Source organism: Cygnus atratus, chromosome 2 (assembly GCF_013377495.2).
Source record: "Cygnus atratus isolate AKBS03 ecotype Queensland, Australia chromosome 2, CAtr_DNAZoo_HiC_assembly, whole genome shotgun sequence".
Classification (NCBI taxonomy): Eukaryota; Metazoa; Chordata; class Aves; order Anseriformes; family Anatidae; genus Cygnus; species Cygnus atratus.
Genome location: NC_066363.1, coordinates 114,821,383 through 114,839,982, shown reverse-complemented (window position 1 = coordinate 114,839,982; position 18,600 = coordinate 114,821,383). Strand labels below are relative to the sequence as shown.

The 18,600-nt window shown below is 40.5% G+C and overlaps 1 protein-coding gene across 2 annotated transcripts; it reads right to left on the bottom strand.

The window, feature by feature from the left end:
• Nucleotides 1–7,787: 7,787 nt before the first annotated feature.
• On the bottom strand, nt 7,788–18,434 carry RNF138 (ring finger protein 138). Of its 2 annotated transcripts, none has more exons than XM_035553277.2 (7): nt 17,946–18,434; nt 16,841–17,006; nt 15,186–15,301; nt 13,606–13,671; nt 13,009–13,114; nt 12,055–12,162; nt 7,788–10,645 (listed from the first exon to the last, which is right to left on the bottom strand). In XM_035553277.2, the coding sequence occupies exons 1-7, from the start codon at nt 18,050–18,052 to the stop codon at nt 10,577–10,579; spliced, it is 738 nt and encodes a 245-aa protein (XP_035409170.1). In that variant the 5' UTR covers nt 18,053–18,434; the 3' UTR covers nt 7,788–10,576. The 2 variants fall into 2 exon arrangements, with proteins under 2 accessions (XP_035409170.1, XP_035409169.1); XM_035553276.2 differs by having other exon boundaries at nt 13,606–13,674; nt 17,946–18,428.
• Between the last annotated feature and the right edge of the window lie 166 nt (nt 18,435–18,600).

Sequence of the window (18,600 nt, the reverse complement as noted above, 5' to 3'; positions counted from 1 at the left end):
ATACTTGTTTAAAAATACACTTCTGATTCAAAGTAAAAGACTACTATAGCTGCAACCATTGTTCCTTGATTATATTACCTTATAAATGCCTTACAGTGAACTCAAAAGAACAAAAACATTTTTTGGTCTGGTCACTTGGTGTTGGAAGAAAGCCTAGAAGGATGTTTTTCTACTTCTTTTGTCCCCTCTACATGTATGTAATCAAGACAGTCTGCTCTCTGTTCCCACATCCCCACCTATAAGATGCATCAGCCAGCACTGAGACCTCACACCAACCTCTTTACAATAGGAGATACAAGGATGATTTTCCTGTCACAAAGAAGGGCTCAATAAACCTCTGTGTCATGATCATTGCTGCTTGGAGGACTGGCTAAAAAGTGTGTTACCCAGAGAAAACACTAGAAAGTGCTGGAATTGGAAAGTGCTGAATTGTAACATGAAAGAGAGAAGGCACAGATGAAGGTAACCGCTGCACACAGTTAACCAATGCAGCTAACCCTGCATTGTTATACAGTCCATATACGTGTTTTTCTTCCAGTTCATTCAGCTTTTCAACCAGTTATCTATTATAAATAAATAAATAAATAAATAAACAACAGATAGTTAAACAATATATGAACAACAGAATGTCTGGAATTCTAAGTCAGACGTTCTTGCATAAAGTCCAAAGTCCTCCATGAAGTAGCTAAATGGAGTTTTAACACATGCTGAGACAATGGTAATAAATAAGTGGGCAGTCTTCAAGAAGTTGTGTTTTTTGTTTGTTTGTTTGTTTATTGTTTATTTGTTTTTTAATTTAATTGGAAAAAAGCTTTTCAGTTGACCTTATCTGCTTTTGTGACCATGTTCTCTACAACGACAAACACCTTGCTTTATCACTGACTTTCTGTGTTCAGGCAATATACCTACCCCTTATTTTACTAAAGGGTTTTGCTACATGATTGTATTTTACTTTAAAGATGAAAAGCACTCTGTGCCATATCATACTTCTAAGACCAAGGTCCACAGTAGGAAATAACAGTATTACTGGAGACGAATTAATGAAGGCTAGTGAAACTTATTTGAATAGGTGGTGTGCGTTTTCAGATGTACAAAAATAATGGCAGTCTTACATTATGAATTTATTCAACAATTACCAAGACATATAACAGCCAAAAGTAACACATATCCTTTCTTGACACAGTCAGGGAGCTGTGGATTCCAAAGATGATGTTTCCATTACCATTCTAATCTGCGGGTAGTTTCCACTGACTAGAAGCTCTGTATTTGAGGAAAAGAAAGAAAACAGAATGAGCAGGTCTTTAGCTGGTTGATTCTAGTCAATTAGATTTTGCCCTGTAGACCCACGTGCTCCTGTGCTGGTAGTACAACCAGTGACAAGGAAAGACATCAGAAATCAATATGGAGGTTGCTGCAGAAGTCCTGCAGTGACCTCTTGGATCCCTACCACCAGGCAGATGGGCAACATCACAGAGCAGGCTGCACGTTCCCTTGGACAGACAATGTCTCCTGGTGTCTTCAGGGCAGCACCATCGCAGGTGGGCACTACTGTACCACAGGTAGTAATGATAATCCTGCAGTCCTTATCCTGCTGCTTTGTTGCAGAATAAGAAACATTCACCAGGCATTGCCCAATGCAGACGGAAAGCTACACCTGCTTTAGACTGCTTAGTAAAGCTAGATCTGGGGGTAAGAACCCAGGAACAGACAGTAATGCTGGTAGACATACTGGGAAGAAAAAAAAAAAAAAAAAAAAAAAAAAAAAAAAAAAAAAAAAGTGAAGTGAAGTACAGGAGAGCTATAAAAAGTCCTACTTTGCTTGCAGGTGCTCTTTATAAAGCCAAAGGAACTTAATTTCAAAATGCAATCTCAGCTAACTACAAAGAACCATAAAAACAATAAAAAATAGCTCTAGATGGACAGAGATTTTCTAGCATTTTTGATAGGTAGTTTTATACTTGGTTGGTTTTGTTGATCTGTGTTTCAGCACAGATGTTTTGATAATTTTGCCATCAGTATACTGCTCAGTGAACAACTGTGATTCATGGCTGCTTGTTGACATTTGGGTGAAACCTGACTGATTGTGAGTTTCAATGTGAACTTAAGTGATATGAATTAATTAAGTAATCTTGAAAATAGCTGGCTTGTAGTGCATTATGTACCCCATTTAGCAGTGCTTGTAGAGCTATTGTTAAAGAGCAGGAGGATATTCAAATGGTCTGTTACTCTCAGATAACAGATTGTTCCTTGCCCCATCTCAAACTTCCTGTGTTATCTTGCACAAATTAGCTTCACTTTTTCAGATAAACTCATGAAAGGGGATAACACTGAAAAGCTGTCTCCTTGGCTGATGAGGCACAAGCACCAATAAAGATAAGGGCTGTCAGATAAACCTGCAAGATAAGAGACCTTCATCCAAATCCAAAACGTTTCAAGTTGAACATGTAAGTATTTCAAGTTAAGAAACTCCAATGTTTACAAACCCAGCAGGTGTCTAGTGGAAATAATGTAAGAAAGTGAAAATTACAACAGATACCAAATACAGGTGTTCTGTCTTCTTGCAGAGGAGCAAACCTGGCACAGGCTGCCCAGAGAAGCTGTGGATGCCCCATCCCTGGAGGTGTTCAAGGCCAGGCTGGATGGGGCTTTGAACAACCTGGTCTAGTGGGAGATGTCCCTGCCCACGGCAGGGGGTTGGAACTGGGTGGTCTTTAAGGTCCCTTCTGACCCAAACCTTCCTATGATTCTATGAAATACAATGTTTGCTTTCATTAATAGTTACCAAGAATATGAAACAAACCTTCAGCTTCCTCCCACTACAGGGGAATTAAAAAGCAATATTAATAAGCATCCAGATGAAGCCTGGGCGTACACATTTTTACCCTTTACTGCCCACTGTCACTTCAGATGTACTTTAACCGTTCTCTTTTCATTTGTGTGAGAAAAGTGTCTTTCAGAAAGTAGGTAATTACTCACACAGGATTACACCTCTCCCCCTCCGCTGGAACCCGAACCACATCTGACATGTTTTCACACAAGTGCGTTTTAAGGCAAGCACAAATGAGGTTAACGCACAAAGTAAACAGTGAGCAGCATGCAGCCCTACAGTGGCTGGAGCTGGCCACAAAGCATCACACCACTCCAAGAGCCCGCTCCAGGGGTACTTCGCTCTCTTTCACATGGCAGAGGGAGAGACGTGGCTGGGAGAATTTCTCTCTTCACTCCGGAGGCCGGCAGCAACCCCAAACTATTGAGCGTGCAGGCAGAGAGCAGTTCACCAGGCCTAAGTAATGCGGGGGGTATCGAAGCCTCCCCGCACCTGGCAGCAGGCACACCTCGCCACTTCACCACCACAGCAGTTGTGAGCAGCACAACCCAGGTATGATGGGCGAGGTCGATGGCATGGGTGCAGTTTCAGAAAGCAAGGAGTCAAAAATCAGCGATATTGCTCATTAGCACAGAAAGCAACAGTCCTCAGATGCCCCCTTGTGATTCCTGGCTGCACTACTACAACGCTTTCGTTGTAAAGACCTCTAAAGAAGGCGTTTGGGGAAGGAGGGGACTTGCAAGGGAAAAGCTTTCATGACCATGCTACTTTCTGTGTCCACTCGTCACCTGGGGAACACTCAGCTCTTCCCAGGGCACCTCCTTACAAGCTCCTTACAGCTTACTTGCCCGGGTGATGAAACACACTTTATGAGTTGCAGGTTTTAAAGTGAATTAGAAATATCCTTACTGGGATCATTCCAATCTACAGAAAGCCTCTCAACCCCTAAAACATGTAAAAGATTTATTATGTTTTATGAAATGTCTGGATAGAAATATATCTAAAAGTGTCTAGGAGTATAGCTACTCAGTGAATTAAGATCATTAAATCCTACACTTTGACTCAGAGACAACCCAAAAATATTCAGTGCCCTCTTGTGGCTTGAATTATGAAAGAAGAAAAATTCATAAAAGAAACTATTGAAGTTTTGAACAGTCTCACAGCTGAGATGGCACATACATTGCACTTTCTCTAGGACTGCTGCTGCAACAGCTACCCTGGAGAATGGCCTGACAAAGGGCCTGGAGCACTTCTCCTATGAGGAGAGGCTGGGAGAGCTGGGACTGTTCAGCCTGGAGAAGAAGAGGCTCAGGGGGAGCTCATCAACGTCTGTAAATAGCTGAAGGGAGGTGCCAAGAGGACAGAGCCAGGCTCTGTTCAATGGTGCCCAGTGCCAGGACAAGAGGCCATGGGCACAAACTGGCCCACAGGAGGCTCCCTCTGAACACCAGGCAGCACTGCTTTATGTGCGGGTGGTGGACCACTGGCACAGGTTGCCCAGAGAGGCTGTGGAGCTCCCTCCCTGGAGATCTTCCAAAGCCACCTGGACATGGGCCTGGGCACCCTGCTCTGGGTGGCCCTGCCTGAGCAGGGGGTTGGATCAGATGGCCTCCAGGGGTCCCTTCCAGCCTTAAACACTCTGATATTATGAGAAAAAAAGCCACTGTCTTCTCATTGTCTTTGGTACATACCTGCAAAACCACAAAACCCAGCTCAAGTTTTTTTGAAAAACAAGCGCCTGTTATGGGGAATGAGCTGGTCTGCATGAGATGCTTTGATTTTAAACTTAATTCTAATCTAAAAAGATACCATGACCTACCACCCCCACAAGGAGAACAACAAAGTAAATACTTTTAGCTTGATGAGGAGACAGGACCAACAACTTTGATTATCAAATCTGACCAGTAAGACTTTCAGAGTCTTTCAAACTGCAAACACATTTGGAGAAAGAAAAACTCTAGCCATAGCAGTAAATGTAGCAGGATAACTGAAAGGTATCAATGTCGAGTTTCTTAGATACTCTATTTACGCCTGAGGCAGACATCAGCGCCAAGATACTGAGGGTAGAGCCACAGGTACTTATAAAGTAAACAGAATATGAGACAATACTTAGTAGCTAAGTAATATAATCTTAGCTATTTAATTGTTGATTACTTTAAAAGACAGAAAGGAGAGTGGGAGGAATACTTACATGGGGAAAACTTCTGAGAGTTGCTGCAGGGAAAGACATATAGAGGGAGGAAAACAAAGAGAGAGAGACATCCAAGAATACAGAAAGAGAATAAAAAGTAATAGTGAGGAATGCTTTCCCCAGTGACTAAGTGTTCTCACAAGCTTAAGCAAATTCATAAGAACAGTATTTTGTCACTAAACCCTTGGAAATGACCTGCAGCTTCATGGAGCTGAGGAATGCATCTTAAACGTATACAATTTCCTACAAAGATTTAAAATGGAATTAGATGATTTCTATGGAATGCATTTGACAGTGATGATATTTTTTCTTTCAATTTCTTAACAGCTTGGGGGGTGGAGAGTAAACAACTGAAAATTTACTTTTTTTTTTTTTTTTTAAAAAAAAAAAAAGCTCTTTCCTGTCCATAGAAACAAAGCTACAGGACTGGGAAAGGGGAGTGAGGGGAGTGTTACAGCCAGAACAATGCTGCTTAGGTAAGGAAAATTAAGAAGCGAAGACTAGCCCTTTCCAAAGCAGACTTACAGCTTAAGCACAGTAACAGTCCAAGCTTACTTCTTGCATGAGAGGAAAAAAATGTCAACCAGAGCCTGGTAATTCACTGGGAAGTGGCAATTTTAACACTATTGCAAAGCCTTTTTATAGTAGAGGCCCTGAATTTTGTCTTCTACGTATATTCAGTTATACATATAACAGGACATAGAAGAGATTTTTAAAAGGGAGTTTGTGTTCCATACTGAGAAAAAACTATATAGCGTTTCTGTCCTTTCATCACTAGTTTCCTACAATTCTAAAAGAACCTTGAAGATGCTTTTCACAGAATTGGCAAAGGCTGGAGGGGACCTCTGGAAGTCACCTGGTCTGGGCAGGGCCACCCAGAGCAGGGTGCCCAGGCCCATGTCCAGGCAGCTTTGGAAGATCTCCAAGGAGGAGCTCCACAGCCCCTCTGGGCAACCTGGGCCAGCGCTTTGCCACCCGCACCTGAAGAAGTGCTGTCTGGTGTTCAGAGGGAGCCTCCTGTGGGCCAGTTTGTGCCCATGGCCTCTTGTGCTGGCACTGGGCACCACTGAACAGAGCCTGGCTCTGTCCTCTTGGCACCTCCCTTCACGTATTTACAGACATTGATGAGATCCCCCTGAGCCTCCTCTTCTCCAGGCTGAGCAGCCCCACCCAGCTCTCTCAGCCTTTCCACACAGGACAAGTGCTCCAGGCCCCTCATCACCTTCACAGCCCTTTGTTGGACTTTCAGTATGTCCGTGCCTTGTACTAGGGAGCCCAGAACTGGAGAAAGTGCTCCTGGTGTGGCCTTACCAGTGCTAAGAAGGGAAGGATCACCTCCCTTGACCTGCTGGCAATGCAGCTGATGGCAATGCAGGCCTGCTGGCAATGCAGGCCTGATGCAGTTCGGGATACCATTAGCCTTCTTTGCTGCAAGGGCGTGTTGCTGGCTCATGTTCAACTTGGTGTCCACCAGAAATCCCAGATCCTTTTCTGCAAAGTGTTTTCCAGTTTTGTGGCCCCCAGCCTATATATGTGCATGGGGTGGTTCCCCCTACAGGTGCAGGACTTTACACCTCTCCTTGTTGAACATTATGAGGTTCCTGTTGCAAGATATCCTTGTAGCTCTCCTTGTCTGTAATAAAACAACTTTGGCTGCAGGTTCTAGTGTCATTTCACAAAGTGCATAGTATTTACAAGACCCAGCAAAGAGTACATGATTTGAGAATCCATGAATTCATGTGTGTGTTTCAGGATAAAACACAGGATACTAAAAAATACTCTAGAAACACTTATATACAGCACTCTCGTGTTCAAATTCCATTGGTCTCAAAAGTAACATCTAAAGACGGGACTGAAAAATGCTTCCCAAACACAGAATACATTCTAGCCCTGACTACCTGTCAGAAGACAACACAAGTGACCCCTTGTCTCCTTGGGAATGAAGTCCTGGCTTAGGACTAGAGCAGGACAAAGAGGAGTTCTGCGGAGCTCACTTATCCTATTATGAACGCACTGACAATGAGAATTAAACACACTGAGTACATTCTCTCTACATAATGAAATATACTTTGCTACAGTAAAAGAAAATTAAATGGAATCTCTAACAAAGGGCTTATAACCAGATTTAGGTGGTACAATAATCTGTTTAGAGCTCACAAAACTACATTCTAAGGAGAAAGAACAATAAACTAATAAAAACTAAATGTATATATTTTGCCATATTCTATCATTCAAAATATGATGTTAACTCAAATGTCTTAACCATATTATCATGTTTATGATCCTTGAATGTAAAAACAAAAAATAACCAAGTTTTTCTGCTCAAAAATACAGGGGCAGAAGGGTAAATCACCCGCATGCCACCAAGCTTGTCCAAAAATTCAGCCAGCCCAAACCTATCAACTAGTCTTTCCTCAGAAGAGCATTGACTCTTTTCAGTAAGTCTACTTTCAAATAACAAGGTTTGCTATCAGTGCCAAGTGTTACATACATCTTTCCTTCTTTTAGGAGGTTATTTTTCTGTTAACATCACATGGGACAGCAACGTACTAATGTGTGAGGGAGGAAAGGCTGCATGAGTAACAGTTTTGTCCAACCTATCATCATTTTTGCTTCATGGAAAGATCTTATGATGTGATTTCAGGTAGCTTGTCAGCTCATGAGAGGATCATGAGCCAAGATCAAACTCATTAGTTCCAGCAACATACTATGAAGGCATATGAATGACAATTAACTGAAGTTTACAAAGCATCTGGAAAGGAAGAAGTAGTGTCAAAGGAATTGATCATCTTTATTATGCAACAAAGAGACAAATAGAAAATAAAATATTTTAATCGAAAAAAAACAGAAGGTAAAATTCAAACATAATGTAGCATATTGAAACCATACACAATGCAAAATGAACATGAAAACATTTTTCAACAGCAATGTCCCAGTAAAGATTTTATGTTCTGAGTATAAGCATGACCTATTACAAATATACAGCTTTTTGTGAACGTTTTTAAGTTTCAGTGAGAAAGACCATGACCAGCAGCAGCATATTTAATCAGATCGTTCATTTTCATTAAATGCTTACCTAGTGAATGTACTGGATGCAGTATCTTCATATTAGAAGTATAAAACATTAATCAAGGCAGCGCCTACCAATACAGATCTTAGTATATGCAAATAAAGAGGATAAACATTTTGCAAGGTTTTTTTTATATTGCATTTATAGCCATTTGTTGCTTTAAAATGTGCATTTGAGTCTTTCAACGTTTAAACATGACCAAAATGCTACTTCAGCAACTATGCACCAAGTGACAACTAATTATTGCTATAGAAAAACATATTTCCCAGAGTTTTAAAGTAGATGTAAATTTATTTGCAATTCTCAAGGTATGTTCAAGTAACAGAAATAACTAGTTCCAGTGTCCAAGAGGTGTTCTGAATCTGTATTGGCTATAGGCATTTTTTGCCAGATCAGATAAATATTTCACTGAATTTAAAAAAAGTTTCATATAACTATTAAATTCCTTAGAAAATTTACGCAGCAATAAAAACCAAACACCATGGTCATTTTATTTTAAGAAGTTACACCTTTAGTATCAGGCTACCTTGAAATTTCTTTCTGTTTAAGGACACTATTTCATAGCTAGCTTTATAGAGGAGCAGAGAAAAAAAATCTAAAACTTTTCAGTTAGATCACATTTGGAGTGAACCACACCAAAACAGTATGTGGTCAAAACAAGCACTAGAGCTTACAGAGTGAGAATACTCAGATAGGAATACGGAGGCAAACAACGAAGGTGGAGCACCAGATCAAATTCTGGCCCTTTGTCAAAATACCGTATCAAGCCAGTAAAAAAATACTATGCATGTTTTATAAAAGGGATGCTAACTTTTAGACCACCTCTGAAATAGCTGATTTTAGCTGTATTTTAGCCAGCTATTATTCCTTCAGTGATGTTTTAGACTTTTTAAAAATAGAAGATAGACATTTCAAGTTACAATGTATAGCATTTTAGTTCCAACATTCAACATATTATAACTAGGGTTCAGCTTTGAAACCCATTACATTGTAGAATGAGGCAGTTCAACCTTAACAGTTTTAGAATAAGAAATGCTCTAGTATTTAAAGAGTAATCAAAACCCTGGAGAGCAAATGGGAGAGAGGGTACAAGAAGCAGATTGTACTTCTGCTGCACAACTGATGTTATTACATATAACTCATAACTAGGCTAGAAAAACTACTGAGTATGCTCTTCACCACATATACAGTACGTTACGAACAACAGTTTGCCAATGGATGATAGTAACACAACATGAAGAGTCAGTCCTAAAAGGAATATATTCAGAACCCTGTCTGAACCTCTGAAAAAGTTCTGTGCAGCTTTATTTCCCATTCCTCCCATTAGTATTAAATATCTGAACGTTATTTTAAAAAATGGATTTTCCATTTGAATTCAAAATTGCCTAGGTGATTTTCTTCTCTGATTTTAACAGCTGTCTTGCTGGGGGTATGGTTATCTAAAATAGGAGTATGTTGTTAATTATTTTAAAAGAAGCTTTTATTCTCAACTGTTTTTTCAAGCCTTCGGATGCAGTAGGTGTTGAAGTTTTAAACAGTTTTACCAAAATAAACAAGTTCATTTCTGAGCACTGGTAGGTCTGAAGCCAATTAGTTCTCTACTTACACAGTCTCCCAAGAAAGACAGGACAGAACCAAACTTAAATTCCTAAAACAACTGTAGAAGTTTTTAAAAAAGCTCCAGAAATATGAAAAACTAGCTGGCTACAGTCATATATTAAGAAAGCATACCTTTTGCATGCCATCTTGGATTGCTCAGAAAATATATCAGGAGCACTGTCTTCATTAATAGTTGGGAGTACAGGGAAAACTCTTCATCCAGTTTACTAAGCAAGTGTCCTACTTCAGTTATGCTCAAAGAGGGAAAACATAGATGTAATTATTCCCAGGCAATGGCATCATTCTTTCTCAGTGAAAGTGAAAGAAACCTCCTCTGCATTGCTGATCTATACAAAACAAGTATTCTGATTTCTTACATTGGCATTATTTTCATTTACATAGCAATGGTAAAAAACAAATCACAACATCAAACAAAACTTTGTCCTTGGGCAGGAAGAAGAAAAAATGATTATCTCACAGCTATCTTAGTAGATGAAAAATGAACTTAAAAAAAAAAATCAACAGTGCAACAGAGCATCTTTGCATCGCTTTCCAACATGCTGTTTTCAAATTGTTACTGGTCAGTTAAAATATCTGTCATTAACATAAGAAACTTTGTAATTAACAGAGTAGTAAAAGTTAAAGACAATCAAGACAACTGTGAGATGTTCCAAAAAGGTCCCTAATTCCACCAGGACAGATCTCAGTAAAAATATCTAGTTTGAGTTTTAGTAAAATCACTTATGAAAAGTCCTTATCGGCGTGGAAAAAATTAAGCCTGAAAACTAGTTACTGGATTCCATTTTTATTAATATACGCTTCAGATTACCAACAGAATTAATACATTTTTTTCTCTCAGATAGCCAGTAAGATGAAGGGAGCCTATACTTTAAAAGTTCACATGACAGGATTCTTGAACTGCGTTTTGGTATTGGGCTTCTTCATCAAGCTGAAGATTCTAAACAAAATGAAAACATCATCAAAATACTCAAATATTCAAATACTCAAGATGCACCACAGTCTTTACTTTAATCATTCATTTTCCACATTTTTACATAGGAATTGTCACGTGGTACTTGGTGGTACTCGACTGTTTATGTTGCAGAGTATCTTTTATTTAACCAAGTAAGTACAAGATCCACGAGACAGGAGAAGAATCAGATGAGTGGGACAAGGCTCATTAAACAGAAGGGTCCATCTTCTCTTCCTGGCTCAATTACATTGCAGAATAGTCAGCTCAGGAAAGCTGACTGTGTCACACAGTTCTTATACCAGGGTTTCCAACAAGCCATAACCTTCTCCACTAATAAATACTAAACGTGATCCCCAGGCAACAGTAATCATAGATTGTGGAGAATATACTGCTTAAATTGAGAAAGCAAACCTGTATCACAAAAGATGGGTGGTTAACCCTGCTACTTTTGGAGAGCTATATTCCAAGATGTTAACATGCCAGAGTAATACACCTTTTTAGTGCAATTCTGGCAGCTTCCTCAAATCGTAATTCCAACCACCAGTTCTACATCCTCAAACACGCAAGATGCACTCATGTTGAAGAGCCCAGTCCTGAGTCAATCTCCAGGCTCTTCTTATCTTTGTCACAGATCACTCAACACAAAGAACATACCTTATCATTGTGTTCATTAACCTGTGAGGCTGCCTATGCCTCAAATACTATGTTTGTCCCACACAAGGCTAAAGCAGTGCACCCCAAAGTCTGTTAAATACTCTAGAAACTACAGCTTGAACTCTCCAGAGACCTGATCCTGTATGTAGGTCTCATCTGTCTGGCTTGACTTACGATCCACCCAGTGACTAACAATCTGCTTATGTAGTTTTGCGTCTACTCCAGGGCCACTTACTCAAAGTGAGCCTGAAAGAAGGCAACCAGACCAATGATTCAATGTCACATCTCTTTTTCACATTGCAGACCCTCTCACAACATACTGAAAGAGAGGCTGTAGCAGAACACCAGCTTGTAAAGCTGCACTTTTGAGTCCTGAGAACTATGGTCTAGCCACTTCTGCCGTGACAGCTGCAAAACGTCAATAAAACAGAGTAGCATCTATTATATTTTCCTCAGAAGCAGAAGTAATAGACTGTTATAAAAGAACAAATAGTTCAGATTGAGAACACTAAGCTAAAGACTTAAGTTACCAGTTTGGAGCATTGCATAAGTGTTGACAACATCTATTCCCAGTAGCATTCCATACAGATAACACAAAGCTAAGAACAGACAGGCCTACTTCTGACTTCTGTCCAGAGCAGCAACATAGTGTGAAGCACAAATTTTTTATTTGGCATTTGTATTTCTAGAAAAAAAAGTTACTATTTGTTCCCGTACATATCAAAGACGAGAAAGCTTACCACAAATTCTCCATAGTCAAACTGGTGTCTCAGATTTAGATGGCTAACAAGATTTCTGGTAACCTGGTTAGAATCTGCCCAAGGAAGAGATACACAAATAGGACAGATCTGAATTTGGGAGAAAAAGAGAGAATTAAAAAAAAAAAGTTACTGGTAATTCAGAACGCATTAAAAACATGTTCTACAGGAATAACTAGACTACTACTTATCCACTATCAAAATACAGTAAAAAATGTAAAAAAACTATATTTTTAGTTTTAGGTATTCTTTTCCTCAGTGGTGTAACATTCAAAAATTAAATTTCAGCTTGACAAATTTGTTAGTGTTTCTCTAAGAAATGGAGGATTATCACTTCTGTCTGGCACTCCCTTCACCAATTTCCATTGCTTAAAATTTAGAAAAGAAAGTAATCACTGAATCCTACTTACTGTTTGGAAGGATTTTCATAGAATTGAGATGATCAAGTAAGTGAAAAGAAAAAAATAACAATTCCTAAACATTCCTAAAAATTCATAAATTTGAAAACCAAACAGATTTTTCTCCTCCACTCCTTTTAATAACCTAAGTAATCTTAAGTTACTTCCCAAGTAACTGTAGGTTTCACATGAAACAACAGTTATGTTACAAATGAGATTCTGTAAAAACAGGTCTGGATTACTAAATGAAAAGGAGCTAATGTCAAGCTTAGAAGCTGAGTTTGTTTCAGCTTGAGATAAATGAGGCAGTTATGTGAGAACTGTCTTAAAAACAACCAGAAGATGGATAAGTGTTTTCAATTCAAATGCACTGCATTAAGTATAGTGCTTTTCAGAAGCCTACAGCAACCTGTGTAGATATAGACTAGTTACTGCACACTTAAATTAATTTTCACATAATTAAAATGAAAGTAGCCTAAAAGGCATACATTAGTAAAAATGTATTTAAAAAAAAGGGGGGTAGGGGGTGACTACTTACTACAGGAACTATCTGATAAAGATGTCTATTATTACAGTGATCCAACAAGCGCTGTCTGGTAAAATTGGCTTCTTGACACAGGGGGCATTTGAAAGTTGGATGTCCACTGTAAACAGAAATACACAGCATTAAACAGCAAAAAAAAAAAAAGTTTTGGAAGTAGCATTATGAAAAGTTTAATTCATCTGTTATCAGAACTTAGGAAAATAATGACAAATTAACAACAAATAAAACACCGTTAATGACATAACAGTGAACCTAACAGAGCTCCACTGATACTTCCAAACTGCAATTTTAAAACAAATTTATTATTTGTACATCTAAATGCATTCTTTTGAAACTTGGACTTCAGAAAACACTTTTTATCCAATTGCAACTACATCCTGTTCTTACTTACTGGGTAATATCTTTTAGTTCAAATCCTTCAGGAAAGTACTGAAAAATTCCGATATATGGACGCAAATGAAGAAGAAACAAAAGGGTTTTTTTTAAATATTTTTTTCTGTAGCTTGTTTTTTGTTCTTTAGTTAGTAGAAGCTTACACTATGATTGTACGGATCTGTTGTAATAGTAAGTATCAGAAAATAAGCAGCCTACCTTGTATCTCCTTGAAGTATTTGATTGTTAGCCATCCCTCCATTATCAGATATTGTATCATTCCTGCTACTTTATATGAAATAAAAAAAAAAAGTTAAAAGGTTATTACTGTCCTCCACTATCAAGATTTCTTAAAATTTATTAATAACAAAAATATATGTATATATCCATTAAGTCCCATGAATTTCAAGGCAAAACATGAAATGGCACACATTTTAACTTTCACAACTTTTCTTTTGGATCAAAGCATGTCTCAGTATCTAGTTACCATGGTGACCCTCAGTGGAATACCACACAACTTTATAGGAAATTGGTATACAATAAAATAGGCATTTAGTCAACAGTAATGGTAATGGAGTTTACAACCACGCAACTCAGAAGGCATTTTGAAGTATGAGAGCATAAGACAGGTAGTATTTTATAATTTTTTTTTTTTTTACTTATGGCTATGTAAATAGTCATTTAACTACCACGTGTTTGCCCGAGTCATTTACAACTTTCAACTACCGCAAGAACAATTTCCTCATGCTGTGCACAATATCATTTTCCTAAAATAAGAGTGACAAACAGGAACATTTTAGAAAGTACATTTAACCATATATGCACCTCAAGTTATACCAGAAGAGGCAGCTCAGATACACTGACAACCCTAAGACCATGAATATTTATTATCACAAATCTGGTCGCAGTACATTTTTTATACTTCTATAATGTTACAGGCACAGGTATTCTACTGTGGCATAATCAACAATTGTATAACAGTATCCTGACGCTTCAGTTAAACATTGCTACAACTAGCTCTGGTAACAGCTTGAACTTCTGCTTTCAGTATACAGATGGACTGAAAACCAAACACACAGAAGTTCAGTGTGCTAAAAATAGGATGTCAACACACAGTGCATAAAGCACAAGCTATATGTAATAAAAATCTCCATGAAACTAGTATGTAAAAGTGGTCTTCAAAAAACCTCCCTCCCGCCATCTCTTCCCTCCCCCGACCCCCCCCAAAAAACTCTACAACCAAAACAAAACACATCAGTCAGAAGGTATGAGGAAGAAAGCTCTTGAGCTTTACTGTCTGAAAGCAAACTGGTAAATGGCATTTGATTTTATGGTGTGTAACATGCTGGCATTCCTCATACATTTCATAAAAGATCAGTTCAAAACAAATTCAACCTGAAAACAAAAGCTTGCACAGTAATGTTTTGAAACAGGATAACCACTAAAACAGACTTATGAAAATGGAGGGGGGAATAAATGAAGGGAACTTCCTTGGGGCTAGATATTATGAAATCTGTTACAAAGCAAGCTGCTCAAATGCTGTCAAAGCAAGGAAAGTAAGTTGGAAATACTGTATGTTTTTTTAAAAGAGCCCCTAGAAGACATTCCAAGCCAACATGTAGAAAGGTTTTCTTCTGTATGCTGAGTAAAGAAAAACATCTGGAAAAACTGTCATTTTTTTGAAGTGTAATATAACAGAAAATAATTATTACTAAAAGAAAACATGTCCTGGTAAAAAAAAAAAAAGTCCTTTGGGGGGGAAAAAAGATGCATGGTTATACATAAAACACCCTGATTACCTGTTCCCTGTTGAATCTTGGGAAATCTGTAAGTTTGGAATAATAGAAGAAACACCATATTCATCCTGATACTTCTTACACGTTTTATAATGCTGTCTCATCCATGAAAATCTAACCTGTAAATGAAATGCCAAATTATTCAAATCGTACTGAATAATCCAGGGACAGAAGGAAGAGAATTCTGCCAACAGAAAACAATGCATGCAGGGATTATTTAGACATCATATGTAGCAGAAGCTCTTTAACTTGTGCCTCCCCTCTCACGATGAACATTTTCCTTCCTAGCATAAGATCTTCAACTCCCTTTTTTTCCCCCCTATAGAGCTTCTATCACTGTGAGAAAGGAGAATGTTTCCACACCCCAAACCCTCTACAGCCAGACAACTGAGAAAGCTCTCTCAGGGGTGCAAGACGTGAGTAAACTCCACTTGACTGAAACAAAACCATGGGAACTACACCTCTCACATCCAAGATCAATTACTGATGAGCTACTGTGGGGAGGGGACCTGAGGGTGGAGGCACCACTGCTCCTTATGTCCTCTGGCCCACTGTTTCTCTGTTCAGAGTGAAATCTTTTTGCATTAGGTGTGTTATGACAATATACAACTTTCCTCCTTGAGGAAAAAAAAAAAAAAAACAAAAAAACGTAAGAGGACATGAATGAACAGCAGCTTATAGATGCCTATCCATTTTAGATGCAAGTAAGACAGTAATGAGTTGCCCAGAGTTTGTCCAAACAAAGCTGTGCTGGACACGGCCTAAATCAGAATCTCAGGTCCAGCAGCACTCTCAGAAGTGCTTACAGGTTTAGAAGCTGAACAAGACCACATCTCATGAGCCTGTGCCTAAATTTCATTAAAGTTCTGAAGATCTGCTTCATTCTTCCTTTTGACTTACCAACTTGTTATTGTTTCTTTCTCCCATTTGTGTCATATGAATGTATCAGGTGGAACAAAGCAAAAAGCTGATCTTTGCACACTGGTAGACCCAAGACCCAACTGAGATCCAACTAACATAACAATTACGTGGATCAGATGAACTTTGATGTAAATAAAATGGGTTGCTAAAATCCTGGATCCAGTTATAGCAGAAGGCAGATTACTCTAGATTTCAGTGGTGTCAGGATTTCACCCAATGCTCTGATAATAATGCCCCCACCACAAAGTAAACAGACTGATGTTCTGTGGGGCAGGGAGAAACTCCACATGATTGTATGTTATGTACAGAGTTAATCAAGCAGTGTTTGTTGTTTGTAATTTAAGTTTTGAAGTAACTCTAAGCACTTTCATTTCCCTCCTGAAAGTGTCTGAGGTTTTCCATATACCTCTAACTTCCATTTTCAGTCACCTAACTTTTATTTTGCCAGTTTTATAGCTATATCCAGTTTTCTCATTGTTTTGGGGGAAAAACTGGCACCCCGCTCAGAAAGTCACTGTAGACAATACAAGATCTTCTTTCAGTTTACATGTTAAGCGTACCTAACAGGTACCTAATGGTAGGCATCACATGCCTCACATATACACAAGCCAAACAAAACTAAGTCCAAACTACTACAGGCTTTTTTTTTTTTAGCTCCCAGACATGTATGGCACACAAGTGTTCCTGTTTGAAAATAAAAACAAGATTATTCAACTTTTTGTAAAGTTTTACTCTACCTGCTTCTCACAGCATCTACAGCCCCCAGAAGCTTTCTTCATATTGTTTTCAACATCTAGAGCCCTTTTGGGATAAGATCTTTCTTTTTTAGTCACACTCCCCCGGCAGAGAGGACAATGTGTTCCACTTTCTCTGATAGCTGTCAAGAAGCACTTCCTGCAAAATCTAAATTGAAAAGTTACCACAAACACAGATTAGCAAAGTAAAAAAAGTTAGACACTTTGTCCTTCAGGAGAGATGAGTGATTACTAGCAAAAAAGCAATACATCGGACTACTGAACAAAAATCTTTAGAAGATAGACATAAGAAAAACGAACAGTGCTTACAAAGAAGTATACGGAAATTAGGGGAACCCAGCAATGAATTTTAGGTAAAAATCTTACTATTTTCTGTCTAGTGCTCCAGAGCTGCGCACTGGATTGATCATTAATGATATTAAATGGTGCAGCAGGCACGTGACACTGGAAAATCTTATCAGAGTAATTCTTGTTTATTGTCCTTAAGTGGAGCCAAAAATACCGCAAAGCCTCATTTCTGTAGTTTTCCCAAATATTCCAGTCCATTCACTTTTGTGTTTCTCCCCTGGCTTCTTCTTGAAGCCTCATATACCAACTATCAAAGGTATTTTGCCTTTCTACTAACCGCACTGTGTGGTTAGTAGGAGAGTACTTTGTGATTAAATATCCCTCCAAAAAGGCATAGATTTCCACTACGAATGGACGAAGGGAAAGAGGGAACAACTAACCTACGATCTCGTTCGGAAAGCGAACGGGAAAGCACAAACAAAGCCTAAAAGTGCAATTTCAGTTAGGTTTCTAAGTTGCCTTCGCTTGCAGCTCAGCTCGGCAGGCACCCAGAGGCCAGGGGGGGACCTACTTCAAGACGTGCCTTTTCTACCCGGGCCGCTACAAAAGAGCCGGGTGCGGGTGACACCTCCGGGGCCGGCCTTACACCGAGCCCTGCCGCTGCCTTACCTCGGGGCGCTGCCTGAAAACCGGGCGGGGGGGGAGAAGGAAGCCAGAGAAATAAAGGCAGAGACCCGGGGGAGGCGAGGCGACCGCCTCCGCAGGGCGGAGGGGAAGGGAAGGAGGGAGGGATACCCACACATGCTGGCAGTTCGCGGTCCTCACGGGCGTTTTGAACACCTCCTGGCACACGGGACAGTAGAAATCATCCTCGTCGAAACGCTGCGCGGCGGCTTCCCCGGCCATGGCCAGGCGCCGGGGCCTCTCAGCGCGGAGCGGGGGCCAGGCGCCAGCCCCCCCCGCCCACCGGCGCCCCCCGCGGGGCCGCCAGAAGATGGCGGGCGGGCACCTGGCGCCAGGTGGGCGGCGGGGGAACCGAACGGGCCCGGCACGGCACGGCTCGGCTCGGCTCGGCTCGGCACGGCCCGGGCCCGGCTCGGGAAGCGCCGCCGCCGCCCCTCGGCGCTCCCTCCCCGCCCCCCGGCCGCGCTGCTACCTGCCGCTGCCCGCGGAGCGCTGCCGCCCCCGCCGCGGAGCCTGCGAGCGGCTCAGCCGCGGCTCGCCCGGCCCTGCTCCATGCTGCGCCCAGGCCCCGCCGCCGCCGCCACCGCTTCGCCCGGGGGACAGGGGCGGGACCGGGGCCTGGGGCGGGCCTGGGTTTCCATGGCGATGGCCTCCCGGCCCGGCGGGACTCTTGTGACACGGCGGGGCGGCCTCGCCCCGCTCCGCCCGGCACGGCACGGAACGGCACGGCGCCCCTTCACCCTTCACCTCTCGCCCCGTGCTTACCGCCG

What these genes read in the sequence shown, in the direction of transcription:
- RNF138 (XM_035553276.2), bottom strand. Translation starts at nt 18,052, where the DNA reads ATGGCCGGGGAAGCCGCCGCGCAGCGTTTCGACGAGGATGATTTCTAC. An exon ending in ACCGCGAACTGCCAGCATGT is followed by an intron (nt 17,007 to 17,945) that starts GTGGGTATCCCT and finishes TTTTCAATTTAG; the next exon opens with ATTTTGCAGGAAGTGCTTCT. An exon ending in TTTATCAGATAGTTCCTGTA is followed by an intron (nt 12,163 to 13,008) that starts GTAAGTAGTCAC and finishes TCCCAAATTCAG; the next exon opens with ATCTGTCCTATTTGTGTATC.